This window comes from Rhinatrema bivittatum, chromosome 7 (assembly GCF_901001135.1).
Source record: "Rhinatrema bivittatum chromosome 7, aRhiBiv1.1, whole genome shotgun sequence".
In the NCBI taxonomy this organism is placed as follows: domain Eukaryota; kingdom Metazoa; phylum Chordata; class Amphibia; order Gymnophiona; family Rhinatrematidae; genus Rhinatrema; species Rhinatrema bivittatum.
In genome coordinates this window covers 65,747,753-65,768,123 of record NC_042621.1, presented here as the reverse complement: position 1 = coordinate 65,768,123, position 20,371 = coordinate 65,747,753, and the positions used below count along the sequence as shown (strand labels likewise).

Genomic DNA, 20,371 nt, shown 5'->3' with positions numbered 1-20,371 from the left:
TTAGCTATTCCCCTCGATACAGTAACGCACGCCCAAAGTAGCGCGTCTTTAACCAGTATTTTTAGCGCGTCTTTAACCTCTATATTTACCGCCTACCCTGACCCTGGTGTTAGTTTGGTGTTATGCTCTGTGACAGTCAGAATCGGACCGGACAGTATCATGGGCAACATTTATATATTGGCTTTGGCGATCTTTTTCATTCGGATGAGAACCAGAATAAGAAATGCTCAGCGAGGGAACTGTAGACGGCCGATTAGAGACAACAGCCAACAGGAGAACCCAGCTGCAAGACCAGAGGAGGTATGTTTGTGTTCTATTTTGTGAGTATCCAACGGTACTCTGGGCGTCTCTGAGGCTCCGCGGCTCCAGCAGAGACATGGACACCTCTATGGACGCCTCTACGGATGCCGGAGAGAAGGAAGCCACGGAAGGTACGCTGCCTTGAGCGTCCGGAAAGGTTGGTAGCTATACGGACATGTCGGTATAGCTACCAACCTTTCCGGACGCTCAAGAGGCCAAGGAGGCACGCTGCCTTGAGCGTCTGGAAAGGTTGGTAGCTGTACGGACATGTCAGTAAAGCTACCAACCTTTCCGGATGCTCAAGAGGCCAAGGAGGCACGCTGCCTTGAGCGTCTGGAAAGGTTGGTAGCTGTACGGACATGTCCATTTCGAAATGACAACCCCTGTTCAAATGAAACCTTACGGACGTTCAAGAGGCCATGGAGGTTGGGAGCTGGGCTGCTGCCTTGAGCGTCCAGAAAATGAAGAACTGGGCAGAAAAAGGCGGGAACGATCATGTTCGCAGGCCATGCTACCTTACAACGTCCATGGCCTGCGGCGGAGTGGCCACTGCCTTGAGCGTCCAGAAAAGTTGGTAGCCGTACAGACATGTCGTTACAGCTACCAAACCTTCTGGGTGCTCAAGAGCCCATGGAGGTTGGAAGTTAGCCAGGCCGGCAACCATGGACGTCCACGCCATGGACAGTGGGCAGAAAAAGGCGCTGCCTTGAGCTTCCAGAAAAGTTGATAGCTGTACGGCATCCAGAAAAGTTGGTAGCTGTATGGCGGAGCGGCTGGGAACGCTGGATAGCTATTTATTATGCTACACTTGACAAATAACTTTTAATATACATTTTTGGAATCTGAACGCATCGCGAGTATGGGTTTTTAGAAGAAAAAGTCTATCGTGCTCCTTTCTTCAGGCAATGTCAAGAGGGGTCTTTATTGATTTCTTGTGAACAATTTTTAATTTTGGCATGGCAAGTGAATATTGGAATTCATTTTCGAAATGTAATGACAACTCCTCTTCAAATGTCAATTGAAATGACATGTAGGGAAATGACATATAGGGAAGAGCAATTTGGGCAGTGCACCCTGGATACTGTATAAGCGTTTGATAACGCCTATACAGTAAAATTGATAGCGAACTCTAACCGCGCTTTAGGCGCGCATTTGGCGCACCTCAGCCGTCACTTGGATTTGCCTACAATTTGAATACTGAATAGAGCGGACTGTGAACCAAAATGTGCATGTATCAAACGAGCGGGCGACATACACTGCCGCACTTTTTTTACGCATCGGTACTGTATAGGGCTGTTTATTGGCATGACAATTTTACAAGTGTTGTCAGAGCTGTGCTGCTTTCATCAGGTCAGTTAAAAATAAGAGCCAAAATATCAGTAGTGGACTATAAATTACAATATTACTTAAGAACATAAGGTTTGCCATACTGGGTTAGACCAAGCCCAATTTCCTGTGTTCAACAATGGCCAATCCACGCTGCTTATCCCAGGGATAATCTGTGGATTTCCCCAAGTCCACCTTAATAATGGACTTTTCTTGTTCAACCCTTTTTTTAAAAGGTACACGAACAGTTTTTACCGAATCCTCCTGCAATGAATTCCAGAGTTTATGCATTGAGTAAAAAATTATTTTCTCCTATTTGTCTTAAATGCGTCACCTAGTAAGTTCACTGAATTTCCCTTAGTCTTTGTACATTTTAAAAGAGTAAACAACTGATTTGCGTTTTCTGTTGCATTGCATTCATTATTTTATAGACCTCTATTATATCTCCTCTTAGCTGTCTCTTCTCTAACTCTTTAGCCTTTCCTCATACGGAAATTGTTTCATCCTCTTTATCATTTTGGTTACCCTTTTCTGTGCCTTTTCTAATTCTGCTATATCTTTTCTGAGATGCCGCGAGTAGAAGTGCACACGATACTCGTCCAATTTGGGGCAAAATGGCGGTGTGAGCCAGACGTGCTCAACCGCTTTCCATTTCTATTCACTTTTTTTTCCCTTCAAAATGCCATGCAAACGCAAAGGAAAGGTTCAGCTTTACCCCTCAGAGTCTTCCCTTCTCTCTGGTCAGCGATTGATCACCAGCTTCGCTTCTGGATCGGCTTTATCTGAGGGGGTATTAGTCCCCACTGTGATCACCGGTGAGGGAGCACCGGTATCGCTTGGGGAAATCACCTTGAGTCCCCCAGATCTTCAGCACCTGCTGGCTCCTATGTTTGCTGACTCTCCACGTTGGACTGTGGCGCAGGATGATGATGCTGTTTGTGTGACTGCAGGGGAGGGGGGGCCCAGAGTGGAGTTCTGCTGGTGGTGCCCTTGCCTTCCCTGCCTCTGTTGGCAGTTTTGGATATTTCTGAGGTGGTTGTGTGTTCTGTCACCTCCTCTCCGGCCGAGATTGCGGGGGAGCATGGAGGGGTTCCCGCAGAGTCGGCAAGTGGTGTCCCAGAGATGGTTTCTCATGGAACTTCGGGTGAGTTTTTCCATCTCCCACCCAAGCCAGCAATTGTTACCCTTGATGCCCTATGGGACTTTATTGCTGGGTTTGGTTGCTCTATTCAAGATCAAGACTGCCAGGTGAAAATCAAGGACCTTACCACGAAAGTAGACTCTATTGAGGTGAAATGGGATGAGAAACATAGGGAATTACAGTCCCAGACAAGGGCCCTGGAAACAGTTATTTCTGAGACTCAGTCTTGTAATGTTAAATTGATCAAAGACTTTGGCAATTGCTTGAGAAGGTTGGAATTTCTAGAGAACCATACTCGACACTTAAATCTCTGATTTTTTAAATTTTCCTAAGGTTGTAAGCGAAGATTCCTACCGAACTCTAAAGAAATATTTTCTAGAAATACTACAGTTTGAGGAAGGAAAAATTCCCTCCATAAATTCTTTTTATCAAGATCAACGTCCAGAACCTATTACTGATTTAATTCAATTTCTTGAGGATTCTACTGCAGAGATTTATGATCGTGCGACGTCTTGTTTCCTTTATTTCAGAACAAGAACTAAGTGAAGTAATGAAGGGAATACTTTAAGAATAGCTCTGTTCCTTTTTATGGGCAGATAATTTGTATTTTTCCGGACTTTGCTCGAGTTACTCAAGAACACAGACGTAATTTCCTTACTCTCTGACCTCAGATTACTTCTACTCGCGGCATCTCAGAAAAGATATAGCAGAATTAGAAAAGGCACAGAAAAGGGTAACCAAAATGATAAAGAGGATGAAACAATTTCCGTATGTTGATTTAAGTTATCCTTGTAAATGTATAATTTGTTCTCAGAATGAATGTTTTGTATTTTTTTTTCCTGAGCGACTCAAATCCTTCATTAACTCCAAGAGTATATTATTTTCCTCTCCTGGGAAAAGTTAGGTCCATTAGATCCATGATATAAGGTTGCCAATTTCACGTTAAGCCTATTTCTTTGTATTTGTGATGTATTTAATTCTCCCAAATTTACACCCCCTGCATATTTGTTTATTGAATTTCCTTCTGGGAAAATGACTTATCAATGGGATTTAATTTTCCTGTAATATGTGTCACTTTTTCTGTTTCTGATAAGCCATTTTTGTTTTCTGTAGTAAGGTGATGTCTTGCTTGAATTGTTGAAATTACTAAAAAAAAAAAAAAAAAGAGAAGTGTACCCAATACTCAAGGTGTGGGTGCACCATGGAGTGATACAGAGGCATTATGATAGTCTCTGTTTTATTCTCCATTCCCTTCCTAATAATTCCTAGCATTCTATTTTGTTACAGGGATCAAAATTCTGCTATGATAATCCCTCTGTATTACAAAATCATCATAATCTGTTATAAAGAAATATCACTACATTATTTTCTTTTACTGATTACTTTAAAACATAATTGAAAAAAAAGAAGTTCCTAGCCCTCCCAAAATATAACTGTAACGCAAGTTAAAAGATTAAGACCACAAAAGGCACTGTAACTAATCTGTCCTGCATACAAGTGGTAAAATACAAAGCTCCGCCCCCTCCTACGACTCCATTGGCTGACTGCCCAAAGATCAGCCAGTAAGCGAGCCTCGTCGCACCCACGCCCACTCCGCCCTCTCTGTGACGCTAAAGCCTTTGTGGCTCTCTAAAGTAGGTACAAGAAAAAAAAAAAACGAAAACGAACGCCGTGTGGGCGGAGCTCGAGCTTTTCGTTTGTTCCTCTCGCCTTCCCTGAGCCTGACGTCATCGAGCTCTGCGGAACTTGTCTGGCGCGCGCGGCCTGTCAATTGATTTGCTTGGCTCCAGGACCTTGGCGGGAGGGTGGGTGGCCGGGGTCGGGGGACGGGCGCGGTGGGCTGGCCCTTGCGGCAGCCGCATGCGCCGCCTGACAGTGGCGCCTCGGGTGCTTGGAGCCGATCGGGACCGGTGGGGACTGGCGAGTCCTTGCGGGTGCCGCCGGCGCGCGGCGGCCGGAGCGCGCGCTCCCGCGCGGCGGGTGCAAGCACCGTGGGGCGGGTGAGAGAGCATGTCTGCAAGTAGAACCAAGAAAGTGAAGATGGCCACCAAATCCTGCCCGGAGTGCGATCAACAGGTGACGGCTTTCCTCTCCTCTCCCAGCGGCAGCCCTGCTTTTATTGTACTGTAACTCAGACTAATGCATGCGAGGAAAGTGGAGCGCAGGGGGGGCTGTTTCCACTGTGGGACCCTGTTGGGTGCTGAACCTTCTCTAACTTGGGAAAGCAAGGGCGATGCGCTCCAGAAAAATTCAGCAATATCGCATGCCCCATCCGACTCTGAATCTATTCGTTTTGGCAGAATTTATTTATTGTTATTTTGTGCTGACAACCTTTTTAATTTAACATCCATTTCAAAGGTCGCCTAATTTCAGTGCAGCCAACATAAAACTTGACACGTCGGAGCCCTTCACAATCTGCTTTTACTAGCCATTGTTGATTGTAGCTGTTCTGTTGCTCCCAGTTATGCTTGAGCTATGCAATATAAAACACTGGAAAGGTATTTCACAATGTTGCCTTGGTTGCCAAGGATTTTTTTTTCAGCCTTTTTTTTTTTTTTGCAATTCGGATTTTTCCTTTAGGGTGGTTGAATTGGGGAGGGGGGGTGGATTTTATTAATTTCTTCATTCTGTGCCATTTTCTGGCTCGTCTTGATTGGATTCTAATTTTCAACTTCTTTAGAAATTGCACATTAGCATTTTTTTTTAAATAGTAACCATATTAGTACTCGAACTAGCAATTTTCCTTCTCATTAATAGGAAATACCCAGCCAGTGCCAGTCCTTAGATCCATTCCAGCTCTCGGGAGTTTCTTCCTTTTTGGCATGCGATAAAATTCTTAGGGCGCTACAAAATCCTGAGGATACTCAAATCCCTGAAAGCGAACGAACTTCATCATATCATTACTATAAAATGATAGTTGCTCTACGAATACTGAATGATCATTATGATGTGCTGCATGTTTTTCGCTTCCTTATAATGCAAGATTGGCATGCATATGGATGGCTATTTGGTGAACATACATTCCCTGCTATATTTGGAGAAAAGTTGTCTCTGACGTCGGTAGTCTTTCTTGTCCAACTTCCAGCTTTATGATTAATGCCTGAACTGTTGCAGTCTGTGTTCCTGCTGCTTAAGTATTCTGCTCTGTTCCAGTCCTACGTAAATTGAACGCTAGGATTATTTTGTTCTATTTATCTTGCCTCTTAACTTTCGTATGTTCTTGTGGCGAAATGTAAGCCATGCCCCCTTACTGACATTGGCTGACCAGGGTTCAGAAGGTCACTCTGGCCCTTCTCTGCTTTTATGTCTGGATGGGCTGTCTGCTTTGGTGGAGCTGTTACAACCCCTGTCGCATGCAGCTAAGCACAGTGGGGCCGATGCAATATCATGCGCACATCCCCTCTCTTGGGCGCGCGATGTAATACTCAAACGAACTGGTGCGCTAAAAGGGACGTCCAATGGATAAATTGCGTGTCCATGGCATCGAGCGCCCAGGAGGAGCATCGGTTTTCATAATCCATGCACAGCCACAGGTCAGGAAAATGGATGCTCGTAAATTGAGCTTCCCTTTTCCTAACCTGACTGCTGTCAAGATTTTTTTTTTTCATGTTGCGGCTTTCTGTGGTTCCTCCTGCTTAGTATCGCAATAATAGTAATTAGGTGGAACCTCAGAAAAGCTGTATTTTTGCTTTTCTGAGCATGGCTTGGGGTGCCTCAAAACTTAACACCAGCTCTGGGCTGACTTTAAGTTTTGAGGGTTAAAATGTGCGCGTTGGGCGCACATTTATTTATTTATTTATTTTACATCCGGAGTTCTAGCTTATAGCCTCATCAACATGGCATTTGCATGTTATGCGTGCTATTAGCTATGCGCCATATGGACGCGCGTTTTGGGCACGCTAACCTCGATATCACATTGGGCGTATGTCTAGCGTGCCCGACCGCACGGTTAGCAGCGGTGAACACGGCGACCGATTTTGCCTCAGCCCCAAGGCCCGTGACTAGGTAGGTTTTGCTGCATGCCCTGCTGCTGCTGCTGCTGCGTACTCGGAGCTCTTTCTTAATGCGCTGCAGAAGCTGCGCGTTGAATTGAATGTTACGTGCGGCGAGGTTTATCCAGACACATATGGGAAGGGGCGAGAAGTGGCAAGCTGAAAGAGCTGCATTGGAATCCCAGCGGAAGCACTCCCCACATCTATGATGTCAGCTGGAGCCCTGGAACACGCTAGGGTTAAGTTAGCCTGTTCTTGTACCTGGGAGAGGAGCTGTGCTATGATGATCTCCCATATCTCCCATGTCCCCAGACTCTAGTACTGAATGCCTTTTTTGAGAGTACTCCCTGCATGCCTTGTGAAAGGTGCACAGACTCAGCTCCACATCTTATTTCAACATTCCAGTTCCCTCCCAGTCCCTTGTAAATAATGGCTGGGCCAAGTATCGGGCCGATACAGTAAAGTCCGCGGGAGAATGGGCGATCCGGCACGCGCACAGGCCACTCTCCTGTGCATGCGATTCAGTATGCAAATTAGGCCCGCCAGTAAAAACAGATAAAAGGAGGTGCTAAGGACACTAGCGCGTCCCTAGCGCCTCCTTTTGGACCGGAGCGGCGGCTGTCAGCGGCTTTGACAGCCTACGCTCAATTTTGCCGGCCTCGGTTCTCGAGCCCACTAACAGCCATGGGTTCGGAAACCGGACGCCGGCAAAATTGAGCGTCCGGTTTTCGAGCCGCGGGCCGACTTCAAAATTTTTTATTTTTTTTACTTTTGGTAACTTTCAGGGCCTCCGACTTAATATCGCCATGATATTAAGTCGGAGGGTGCACAGAAAAGCAGTTTTTACTGCTTTTCTGTGCACTTTCCCGGTGCCCGAAGAAATTAGCGCCTACCTTTGGGTAGGCACTAATTTCTTAAAGCAAAATGTGCGGCTTGGCTGCACATTTTCCTTTCTGAATCGCGCAGGAATACCTAATAGGGCCATCAACATGCATTTGTATGTTGCGGGCGCTATTAGATTCGGGGGGGGTTGGACGCGCATTTTCGGCCCCTTACTGAATAAGGGTTAACGCTAGCGAGTCGAAAACGTGCGTCCAATCGAGGATTAAAAGTGCGGAGCGCACTGTACTATATCGGCCCGTATGTTAGGGGAAAAAATGGATCAGTTTTGTTGCACATGATATACACTGTTTTAAAGGTGAATTTTAAAAGAGATGCGTCTGCACAAAATAGCAAATGCGTGCCCATATCGCGCATATTCGTGCTAGTGCTATTTTATAAACCTCGCACGTACCTGTGTAAGTACTGGTGTGCGAATACTTTTGCTTGTGTAAAAAAAAAAAAGGGAGTGGGTTGTGCAGGGCCAGGTTTTATGTGCATATGTTGCCATTTTATAACCTGCGAACGCAGCGGGCATATGGCTGATACCTGTGCACGTTTACTTCTGCTGTTCATTAGGTATAATCAGTCCAATATCGAAGGAAGATCATTACTTCAAGTCAATAATCTAATATATATAAATATATATCCTCTCACTTCCTTTTTTCACTAAATTTCCTTTAAACACCCAAATCATATATTTAATCATTTCAGCTTGTCTGGCTAATAGTAATTTAAGCCTCCGTTATAGACATTTTATAATCATCTGTTCTGATTTTGTACTATTTTTTAAAATCATATATAGTTACTATTTAACTTCCCAAGCTGTCGTTGACCAGTAGGGGCCTTTTCTTTTGTCCGTTCCGGCTGGTGTGCATATAATTATTTGAAAATACCAGTTTTATTTAGGGTAAGCAAATGGATGACTTTCCATCCCATTTTTTTTTAAAAGCATCCCGGGGAGGCTTTTCACATGGACATAGAAAAGAAAAAGGGCAAAAACATGACTAATGACTGTGCAGGCTGTCCTGTGACATTAGGGTGAAAGGCAAACTTGCTGCAGATATTTCCAACATAACAACAGTATAGAAAAATGTTCACTTTCAGTTAGCGGCATTTTGAAAACCTGTTGGCATTCTAGAAAATATAGAAAAAGAAATTATTAGGAGTCTATCAAGAAAAACACAAGTCCTATATTTTATGGTTACTGCAATCTTTTCGGAGTGTGTTGCACTATAATTTAATACCATATACTTTTTTAGGCGTAGGAATGAATGTATGTAGAAAAACAGAGGTCCCAGACCAAAATTTTTAGGAGTCAGAGGAAAGTATTTCCCCCCTATTTTAGCTCTTTCTTTTATTGCTATTTTTCTTTTTTTTGTTTTGTTTTTTTTTGTTTGTTTTATCTAGTTTTTAGTTTAATTTAAAAAATATTTTGTTGCTTGTTCCGTTTTTGTATTTCTTTTCTGAAATGTAGGCACTGTAGAGGTCCATATTCAGAAACATTTAGATTGATCTGAGATATTTATCTAAATGAATATTTGGGCACCTAGCCGGCTATATTTTAGTCAGCCGTTTTATTATCTGGATAAAATTTAGTCAGATAACTTAAGGGCATTCCAGGTGTGTTTCAGGGAGGTGTTACTTTTGGCCGGCTACGTTATCTGGCTAACTCCAGTATTCAGAGCTAGCTGAATAACTTATCTGGCTGGTTGGGCCAAAGAGCTGCCCTAAAGTTATCCGGGTAAAGTTAGCTGGCTGCCTGTCAGATAGCCGGCTCCGATCATTAGTACACCTGCACTATTGAATAGACCTGCAAAGTTAGCCAAATAAGTTGATTTGGCTAACAGTGACTGAATAGGAACCTCCATGTGATCTGGCTTCTGGGATATTTCCCGCCCAGACCCCCTTGCTTATCACTTGTCAGAAGTCACTGAGTTTTGAAGTACCTCCTTTTAGTTGCACTGTTTGTAAAGTCATGCTGATGAATTGCTGAGCGATTGTTTTGCTGTGTTTTACAGTTTGGCTTTCATTGTTGTTTTGATGTTTTGGCGATGCTCGGAAATTGATTATGCATGTCTGTCTGAAAGCCGCCTGGAGCCCTGGATAGAGCGCCATCTACTGTACATTTTGAAAACAAGTGAATGAAATGGCAAGGGGTCATGGAGGGGTGCTTTGAGAAGAAGCATCAGAGCTGGGGAAAATAGTTCTTTACAGCCTTTGCTTTTTTTAATTCTGATTTAGCCCTTGACATGTTTGTTTTTTTTTTTGCTCCTCCTTCTCCCCATTGCAGCTTGGCGGCAGCTGCTGCTCCTCCGGGCCCCTCTTCCCCGTCTGGGCCATTGCGCTTCCTCCCATTCCAGGTTCTGCCGCCCAGTGGCAGATGCCAACTTTTAGGCACCCCCAGACAGCCTGGCACCTGGGTCATGAATAAAGCTTTTCAGTGTCATGAAAAATGACTGAACACCTCCTTTCAGGACTGCATTAAGAAATTCACATATTTAATAGCAGCAGCCATGCGTGGTGAGAGGTCTTTGTGTCCCGATTATTGATTTGTTGTCACTGTGGCTATGAAGTAATGCCTGAATTACTGATGCAGTTTTGTACCGAGCGCTGTCATTGCTTGAAAGGCCACTTCAACTTGACCTGAAATTAGCTCTTTTCTCTGGCACTGTAATAATGGCTCTTCTAATATAAGCATCCAGGAAGCATATTCTCCTCTGTCCAAGCGCTTATAAAGAAACTTTCCCTGTGCACTATCTGTGTGCATGGGTATTGATGAAAAGATTTTCTCCAGATCACACATTGAGGGTCATACAGGGAAATCCAACTGAAGAACATAAGAAAATGCCATACTGGGTCAGAGCAAGGGTCCATCAAGCCCAGCATCCTGTTTCCAACAGTGACCAATCCAGGTCACAAGTACCCAAACATTAGATAGTTCACAAGCTACTATTGCTTATTAATTACCGTCATAGCAGTTTATGGATTTATCCTCTAGGAACTTATCCAAGCATTTACACTATCAGCTGTAACCACATCCTTTGGCAATGAATTCCAGAGCTTAACTATGAGCTGAGTGAAAAATATTTTTTTTTTAATTTGTTTCAAATGAGCTACATGCTAACTTCATGGAGTGCCCGATTTTACAAAAACTTGCTGATTTTGTAGACTTCTATTATATCCCCCCTCAGTTGTCTCTTCTCCAAACTGAACAGCCCTAACCTCTTCAGCCTTTCCTCATAGGGGAGCTGTTCCATCCCCTTTATCATTTTGGTTGCCCTTCTCTGCACTTTCTCCAGTGCAGCTATATCCTTTTTGAGATGCCGTGACCAGAACTGTACACAGTATTCAAGGTGTGGTCTCACCATGGAGCGATATAGAGCCATTATGACATTTTCCATTTTATTCGTCATTCCCTTCCTAATAATTCCTAACATTGTGTTTGCTTTTTTGATCGCCACAGCACACTGAGCCGACGATTTCAATGTATTATCCACTATGACGCCTAGATCTTTTTCCTGGGTGGTAGCTCCTAAGATAGAACTTAACATCGTGTAACTACAGCAAGGGTTATTTTTCCTTTATATGCATCACTTTGCACTTGCTGGAGGATGTGGTGAAAGCTATTAGTGTAGCTGCCTTTACAAAAGTTTTGGACAAGTTCCTGGAGGAAAAGTCCATTAATCATTATTAAGAGGGAGTTGCAGAAATTCACTTTTATCCCTGGGATAAGCAGCTTGGAATCTCTCTAGCCCTTGGGCTCCTGCCAGGTACTTGTGACCTGGCTTGGCCACTGTTGGAAACGGGATACTGGGCTTGATGGACCTTTGGGATGAACCAGCTTATGCTCTTATGTTTTTATTACTCCACCAGCTGTAATTAAATTTACTGTATGTTCACACCATACCTTTTACACAGAATTCCATGTTCAGCAGATATAGATATATATATATATATTTTTCATTTTAAACCTTGAATAGTATTTTTCCAGCAGAGATTCTGCAAAATTCAAGAAAATCCAATAAGGGCTCAAAAAGATTGTTTTAAGGGTAAAAAAAACCCCAAAACGCAGAGGTTGCCATAAATGTAGAAGTGTTTTGGCGCCGCACACTACCTGTGAAGCCTCCAACCAGCTTTCCTCCAAGCATGGCCTTGGTACAAGTTTAGCGATAAAACAGTGGGGGATTATTTTTTTTTATTTTATTTTAACTTTTTCACATATTGTGCTGGACGTGAGTTAACCCGGGACCCGTTTAAAACCATCAGTCCATGTGCTCCTCCGATTTGGACACGAAGTGCAAAAGCAGCCCAAGTTCTCCCCACTAAATAAGTTGAAGGCACAGGAATCTCTGCCGTTTCCCTCTGATCATTAAATCCTGGCCCAGGGCAGGAAGTGATGACTGTGCAGATGTCATAAACCGTGACTAACAAGCTCATTAATGCTAAACGCTGCTCTTCAGGCTTGCAGGAGCAAACCGCTCTTTCTCTCTCTAGCTGTGTGTGGAGGAAAATGTTCTCTCTTTACTTTTCTCCTAGTAGGGGTGGAAAACTTGAGGCAAGGTCTGGATTTTTGGCATCTTTAAGATTTATCGCTTAAAAAAAAAATGCAAGGTCGTACGCAGAAAATGCAAGGTCAGATGCAGAAACACCCAGGGAGCAGCACGTTAATGGGAGTGAAGCTGAGATGTGGACAAGACAAGAGCGGGATCGGGGGAGGTGGTCATATCTGATGATCTTAAGGTGGCCAAACAAGGTAGATAAGGTGATTGGAAACCGCCCAGGGAGAGGAATTTCCAGCTGCAAAAAAAAATGCACACCTCCATGTGAAGGTGACATTTACCAGACAATATAAGAGAATCATAAAAGCCATTCCAATGATAATGGGAAGGGTAAGAGTGGGAGGGGGGTGATGGGTGATCAGAAAGTGACAGGCAATACGATGTTATAGTTCGTAAGGAGATAGGAAACCCTAAATGGCGAATTTTAAAAGCCCTTCGCGCGGCAAATCCGGGAGTTGCGCGTGTGACTGGCATATGCACGCGTCGCGCGGATTTGAAGAGGCCCGCAGCCACGGGGGGGGGGGGGGGGGGCGGCATCTCCCGGTACGCGCGTTGGAAAGGATTTCGCAAAGAGGGGTCAGGGAGTGGGGTCTGGGTGGGGAAGGGGGTTGAGCATGGGCGGGGCCGGAACAGCACCGTTAATTCCGAGTCGCGCACAAGCTCGCGCCGAGATCCGACGACCACGTACGTTGCTCCTGCTATGGACTGCGGGTAAGTAGTAAAATAAAAAAAAAAATTAGGGCAGTCAGCGGGGTTTTAGGGGTCGAGGCTAGTAGGGTAAAAGGCAGGCAGGTTAGGCAGGGGGTTTAGGAAGTCCTGTCCTTTACAGGGGCGGACTGGGAGGGAACAGGGAAATAGACCCTAATGCGTCGTCGCGCGCATCTACTAAAATCTCCCCACTTACATGTGCGAGTTGATATAAAATCGTGCGCTCATGCAGCAGATTTTATAACACGTGTGCATACCATAAAATCTCCGTGTCCATGTGCGTGTGCCGGCAAACGCGCATACGTGTGCTCCTGCCCGCGGCTCTAAAAATCCTACCCATTATATCTTTTTCTTGTCCGTTCCAAAGTGTCTGATATAAGCTGGATGAAGTCAGGCCAGAGGGCAGCAACTAAAATCAGTGGTCTTACACCATGGGTTCCCGAGGTACGGCCTGCGGGCCAGATGTGACCCTTGGCTGGATTTCATCCGGCTCCTGGCAACAATGACAGAGGGCGCTTGAGCCGGCTCACAGCGGAGACGACGGGGGTGCGATCCGGCCTGTAACGGTGGCAGCAGGGGCTCCTTCCATCGCTACTGCCAGCTCAGTTACTTTAGAAGTCGGAAATGTAAGTGGCGGCCTATCAGAGGGGCATGGACAGAGCACGGCAGTGGCAAAGCCACCGCTGAAAGCCCGCGTTATACGTAACAGGGAGGCAAACAGTGGTGGTGGTAACAAGCCAGGGATTCTCTGAGACTGCCGGGAAAAGCCGGGCAAAGATTTGGTGGTTCCTGGAGCTTGCAACCATACCCTCGTCTCTTTGGAGCTGTGGGGCAGGTGGGCATCGACATCATCCTGAAAGGATGCGGGCTTTGGAGGCTCAGAGTGCAAACAAACCCTAATTATTATAAACCAGATACCACACACACACCCTCTTCCTGCCATCCTTTCACCCTTCTCCTCCTCTGCGTCCCCCGGCGGGCAGATATTGGGCAAGGTTGCTGGGAGCATTTGGAGAAATCTATAAATATTATTACTGACGCCGTCTGCTCTGCCCCCTGCCCTTGGGAGCTCTACTCATTGTCTCCCCCCCTCCCCCTAGCATTTCAAATCACCGAAAGGGCCAAACGTGGTCCCTCTGTCAAACCCTTCTCAGCAAAGAGCTTCAAGATGCTCCCTTCCCCCCAGCTCAGCCATCTCTGAGGAAGCCCTCCTCTCCCCCAGGCCCTCTCGGTGATTTAAAATGTCCCATGTGGCTTTTCTCTTGAAAAGTTTGGGGATGCCCTGGTCTGCACCAGAAAGCACATGAGGATAGACTAAAGATCTAACCGTGTATAACCTGGAGGAAAGGATCGCACGAGACCTATCCGATCATGGGAAGAGGAGGACTCGGTCAGCTCACAACTCCTTTGACGAACTCCATCCTTCAGTCAGATTCAGCACGGTCTGCTCCCACGGAAAGAGTTAACTTTTTGGATACCACAATTGAGATCTGAAAACGTCTTCACGGTTCCGTGCCACAGGTAGAAAAAAGTGAATTCTTCTCAGGTTAAGCCATGTAGTATCGCCCTATATGTTGCGGTCCCGGTCGCTAGGCTAGCGACCGGGTCCTTACCTTTCTGCTGCCTCTCCCGGTCTCGCCGCGTTCCGTTGCTCCTGGGGCCTGCAGGGCCGCATGGCAGCGTCTCTCTCCACGTGGAGACGCTGCCGAGGGACGACTCTGACTCCTCCCACTGCCAGGCAACGCGCGCGCGCGAGCAGGGGGCTCTTAAAGGTCCAGCACCCGGAAGTGCTGAACCGCCCCGTTCCTGACGTCAGACGCTGGCCGGCTATTTTAACCAGCGTCTGACTTCCTTGCTTTGCCTTTGCAACGAGGTCACTCTACTGTGTGCTTAGTTGCTTCCCAGCGTTGCTTTCAGCCTTGGTTCCTGCTTGTTCCAGCCGTGCCTTGCTTCCAGCTCCGGTTCCAGCTTGTTCCAGCCGTGCCTTGCTTCCAGCCCTGGTTCCTGCTTGTTCCAGCCGTGCCTTGCTTCCAGCTCCGGTTCCAGCTTGTTCCAGCCGTGCCTTGCTTCCAGCCCTGGTTCCTGCTTGTTCCAGCCGTGCCTTGCTTCCAGCTCCGGTTCCAGCTTGTCCCAGCCGTGCCTTGCTTCCAGGTCAGGTTCTGTTTGGTCCTGCTGTGCCTTGGCTCCAGCTCTGGGCTCTACTTGCTGTCTACATATCCTGACTCCAGCTCCGGTTCCTGATTCTCCTTGTCTTCAGCCAGCCACGAACCTTGGGCTTCTTCACGATTCTCCTTGTCTTCAGCCAGCCACGAACCTTGGTCTTCTTCACGATTCTCCTTTGTCTTCAGCCAGCCACGAACCTTGGTCTTCTTCACGATTATCCTTTGTCTTCAGCCAGCCACGAACCTTGGTCTTCTTCACGATTCTCCTTGGTCTTCTGCCAGCCTCGAACCTTGGTCTTCTTCACGATTCTCCTTTGTCTTCAGCCAGCCACAGACCTTGGACTCATTCACGATTCTCCTAAGTCCCAGCGACTCGGACCCCTACGGGCTCCTCCAGGGGGGGTCTTGGGTTTCCAGGGTGAAGACGCCATCAGTCCGCTCCAGCTGAGTGCCGCCTCCCGGCTTATTAACTCCTGTGGACGCTGTCCACCTCAGCCGGCCCAAGGGTCCACTATTGACTTTACTCATAACACAACAGTTTGCAAAGGCCATGGACTCGGCGGACTCCGCTCCTATGCAGGCCATCCCTGGCATGGCCCAAAGAATCCAGCAGCAACAGCAATGTCTGGAAGTCTTGGCTGCTACGGTGGATCGCCTAGCCAGTCGCTTGGACGCCAATCCTCCTCCGGTGGCACAACCCCCGCCTCCACCGGCGGTTCTAGCTCCCGCGCAGACTCAGCTTCCAGCGCCTACTCGATACTCCGGGGATGCCAGATCGTGCAGGGCGTTTTTGAATCAGTGTTTCATCCGCTTCACTTTGCTACCAGGGCAGTTCCCGTCTGATGCCGTCAAGGTAGCATATATTTTGTCTCTGCTCGATGGGAGAGCTATGCTATGGGCCTCTCCCATGTGGGAGAAACAGGACGCCATGCTGCACAATTTACAGGATTTCGTGACTCACTTCAAACAGACTTTTGACGAGCCAGCTCGTGCTACCACCGCTACCACTGAAATTCTACAGCTACGACAAGGATCCCGTTCTCTGGCGGAGTACGCTATTTAATTTCGTACTCTGGCGATGGAACTCGGCTGGCAGGATGACTGTTTGCGGGGTATTTTCTTGGAAGGCCTTGCAGGCCGTATCAAGGACGAGCTGATGGCTCGCGACCTGCCCTTCACTCTGAACGGGGTGATAGACTTGGCCGGGAGGATTGACCGGCGATTGCAGCAACGAGCTAAGGAGGGTCGAGTTCCTCGTCGGCCTGTCTCTTTGGCACCCTCCTTCTCCAGGTCTCTGACTTTACCTCACAAGACACCATCAGCCTCCCACAGCCCCTCTGAGGAACCTATGCAGCTTGGTCGGGCGCCCCTAACCGAGGAGGAGAAGACACATCGCCGCACTCAAGGCCTGTGCTTATACTGCAGCACTAAGGGTCATTTCCTGGGTCAGTGTCCTGCGAGACCGGGAAAAGCTCAAGTCTAGGGAGAGATGAGGAGGTTCCCCTAGGCTATGTTAATGCTACTCCTCAATGTACCGTTCCTATAACGTTGGAGTATCCAGGTGGCTCCTTTCAGACTCTAGCTTTCATTGATTCCGGAGCTGGAGGGAACTTTATCTGGAGAGAACTGGTACACCAATTAGGACTACCTACTAAGCGCCGGATACCTCCATTACGGGTTACCTCTATCCAGGGAACCCCTCTACCTGGATCCATTTCTGAAACTACGATGCCTCTCACTTTACGGACGGGAGTGCTTCACACTGAGACAATCTCCTTTTTGCTACTTGATAAATCGGTGCACCCTGTGGTCCTGGGACTCCCTTGGTTGCAACAACATGCTCCGGTGATCCATTGGGACTCTCTCCAAATTGCGCAATGGAGTCCTTCCTGTTTCCAGAATTGCCTGGATCCCGTTCCTAGACCGGAGATATTACTCTCTCACTCTGCCCTGGACCTTCCTTTGCCGTACCAGAATTACGCTGACGTGTTCTCCAAACAAAAGGCTGAACTGCTTCCATGCCATCGGCCCTTCGATTGTGCCATTGATTTACTACCTGGTTCCACTCCTCCGCGGGGTAGGGTATACCCTCTTTCTCTGACAGAAACCCATGCAATGTCAGACTACATTACGGAGAATCTTGCCAAAGGGTTCATTCGTCCTTCGCACTCCCCTGCAGGAGCAGGATTCTTTTTTGTGTCCAAAAAAGATGGCTCCCTCCGGCCGTGCATAGACTATCGAGGTCTGAACTCCATCACTAAGAAAGATCGCTATCCCTTGCCTCTGATCCCAGAACTGCTCGATAGACTTCAGGGGGCCAAGATCTTTACAAAATTGGATTTGCGTGGAGCATACAATTTGGTTCGTATTCGTCCCGGTGACGAGTGGAAGACAGCGTTCAACACGCGAGATGGACATTACGAATACTTAGTAATGCCTTTCGGCTTATGTAATGCCCCTGCTGTCTTCCAGAATCTGATGAATGAGGTACTCCGGGAGATGCTTCATTCCTTCGTCATAGTGTACCTTGATGACGTCCTGATCTATTCCCAAGATCTTTCTTCCCATCGCCAACACGTCAAACAAGTCTTACAGGCTCTAAGGGACAATCATCTATACGCTAAATTTGAAAAATGTCAGTTTGAGCGCGAGTCGCTTCCGTTCTTGGGATATATTGTTTCCTCGTCCGGTTTCCAGATGGACCCAGAGAAGGTGGCGGCCATTGTCAATTGGCCTCGCCCGTCTGGCCTGAAGGCGCTACAGCGATTCCTTGGATTCGCCAATTTTTACAGGCATTTTATACCACATTACTCCCAGAAGGTAGCTCCTCTCACGGCGCTTACTCGCAAAGGGGTTAACGCTCACGATTGGTCCACTACCGCCTCGGCTGCCTTTGAAGACTTAAAACAAGCATTCCTAGCCGCCTCCTGCCTACGACACCCAGATCCACAACGACCCTTCATCTTGGAGGTCGATGCCTCGAATCTGGCTGTTGGAGCGGTGCTCAGTCAACACGATACTTCGGGCAAATTGATGCCATGTTCTTACTTCTCTAAAAAGTTTTCGCCTGCTGAATGTAACTATGGCATCGGAGACAAGGAACTCCTAGCCATTAAGTTAGCCTTCGAGGAATGGAGGCAATGGCTGGAGGGGGCTAATCATCCGGTGACAGTGTACACTGACCACAAAAATTTATTGTACTTGGCCCGAGCTCAACGACTAAACTCGCGGCAAGCAAGATGGTCACTCTTCTTCAGTCGTTTCAATTTCATCCTCAAGTTTCGACCAGCTGAGAAGAACGTTCGAGCCGATGCTCTATCTCGTACCTGTCAGCCGGAAGAAGAGGACGACTCTCCACGAACCATCCTGGATCCTGCCTGTGTTCAACTAACTACTACTTCCATTTGTTCCTCAAGTAAGACTACGGTTCCTAAAAGGCTTCGGAGGGAAGTCCTGTCTTGGGGCCACGACTCCATGACCGGGGGGCACGCTGGTAGACTAAGAACTTTGGATCTTATAAATCGTTTCTATTGGTGGCCAGGTCTTCGACGTGATGTTTCCCTTTACGTGAGTTTTTGCCCCACTTGCGCTCTGCAGAAACCGCTTAATGGCCCCCCGAGAGGGTTACTACAACCGTTACCTATACCCACGGAACCCTGGACACATATTGCCACTGACTTTATGGTGGAACTCCCGCCTTCGCAAGGCAAGACTGTGGTATGGGTCACGGTGGACCGCTTCTCTAAAATGGCTCACTTTGTGCCTTTACCCAAATTACCTTCCGCCACGGAACTGGCTTCTCTGTTCACACACCATGTATTCCGTATTCATGGTCTGCCTCAGGACATTGTTTAGACAGAGGTCCTCAATTCACAGCCAGGTATTGGAAAGCCTTATGCAAAAAATTTAAGATCCAGTTGAGTTTCTCTTCCGCTTTTCACCCGCAAAGTAATGGGCAAACGGAAAGCATGAATCTTTCTTTAAAGTTGTTCCTACGAGCGTTCATTAACCACAAACAAGATAATTGGGTGGAGCTTTTGCCTTGGGCTGAATTCGCCTATAATAATCAGATACATACGGCGACGGGGAAATCCCCTTTTCAAATTGTGTACGGTAAACAGCTCAAACCACCGTTACCTCTACCTGTACCAACCTCCTCACCCGCTGCTCAATTGTCCGCGGACCAATTGAGTAAATTGTGGTCCTCAACTCAACACCGTCTTCAGAAGGTCGCACGCACTGCTAAACGCTACTATGATCGACACCGAAAACCTGCATTCACCTTCCTCCCAGGCGATCGAGTGTGGCTTAGTACAAAGAACATTCATTTGAGGCAACCTTCCAAGAAACTCTCTTCCAAGTTCTGTGGTCCCTTCCGCGTAGCAGAAAGAGTAGGGTTGGTCTCTTACCGTCTACGACTCCCAACCACTTTACGCATTCATGATGTCTTTCACGTCTCTCTCTTAAAACCAGTAATTCTTTCCAGATTCCACCCCAGGCCTCTTGACGACGCTTCCACCACCACGGATGGGGATCCTACGTTTCAGGTACGAGAGGTCCTGGATGCTCGTTTCGCCAACAGACGTTGGGAGTATTTGCTGGCCTGGGAAGGTTGTGGAGACGAAGACAATACGTGGGAGCCTGCCCGCAACATCTTGGACAAGACTCTCCTACAGCAATATCATCTGGACCATCCGGACAGGCCTAGTCCTCTGAAGAGGGGGCGTAAAAGGGGGGGTACTGTTGCGGTCCCGGTCGCTAGGCTAGCGACCGGGTCCTTACCTTTCTGCTGCCTCTCCCGGTCTCGCCGCGTTCCGTTGCTCCTGGGGCCTGCAGGGCCGCATGGCAGCATCTCTCTCCACGTGGAGACGCTGCCGAGGGACGACTCTGACTCCTCCCACTGCCAGGCAACGCGCGCGCGCGAGCAGGGGGCTCTTAAAGGTCCAGCACCCGGAAGTGCTGAACCGCCCCGTTCCTGACGTCAGACGCTGGCCGGCTATTTTAACCAGCGTCTGACTTCCTTGCTTTGCCTTTGCAACGAGGTCACTCTACTGTGTGCTTAGTTGCTTCCCAGCGTTGCTTTCAGCCTTGGTTCCTGCTTGTTCCAGCCGTGCCTTGCTTCCAGCTCCGGTTCCAGCTTGTTCCAGCCGTGCCTTGCTTCCAGCCCTGGTTCCTGCTTGTTCCAGCCGTGCCTTGCTTCCAGCTCCGGTTCCAGCTTGTTCCAGCCGTGCCTTGCTTCCAGCCCTGGTTCCTGCTTGTTCCAGCCGTGCCTTGCTTCCAGCTCCGGTTCCAGCTTGTCCC

The 20,371-nt window shown here is 47.6% G+C and overlaps 1 protein-coding gene across 2 annotated transcripts in view; it reads left to right on the top strand.

Annotated features, from left to right (window-relative positions):
• The first annotated feature begins 4,568 nt into the window (after positions 1 to 4,568).
• Positions 4,569 to 20,371, top strand: part of C7H16orf87 (chromosome 7 C16orf87 homolog) — a 29,141-nt gene continuing 13,338 nt past the window's right edge. Inside the window, exon 1 of one of the 2 annotated variants that reach the window (XM_029608466.1) lies at positions 4,569 to 4,843. In XM_029608466.1, the coding sequence (XP_029464326.1) occupies positions 4,778 to 4,843 (66 nt within the window). In that variant the 5' untranslated portion in view covers positions 4,569 to 4,777. The remainder of the gene's footprint in view (positions 4,844 to 20,371) is intronic. The other variant, XM_029608465.1, reaches the window with a different exon arrangement.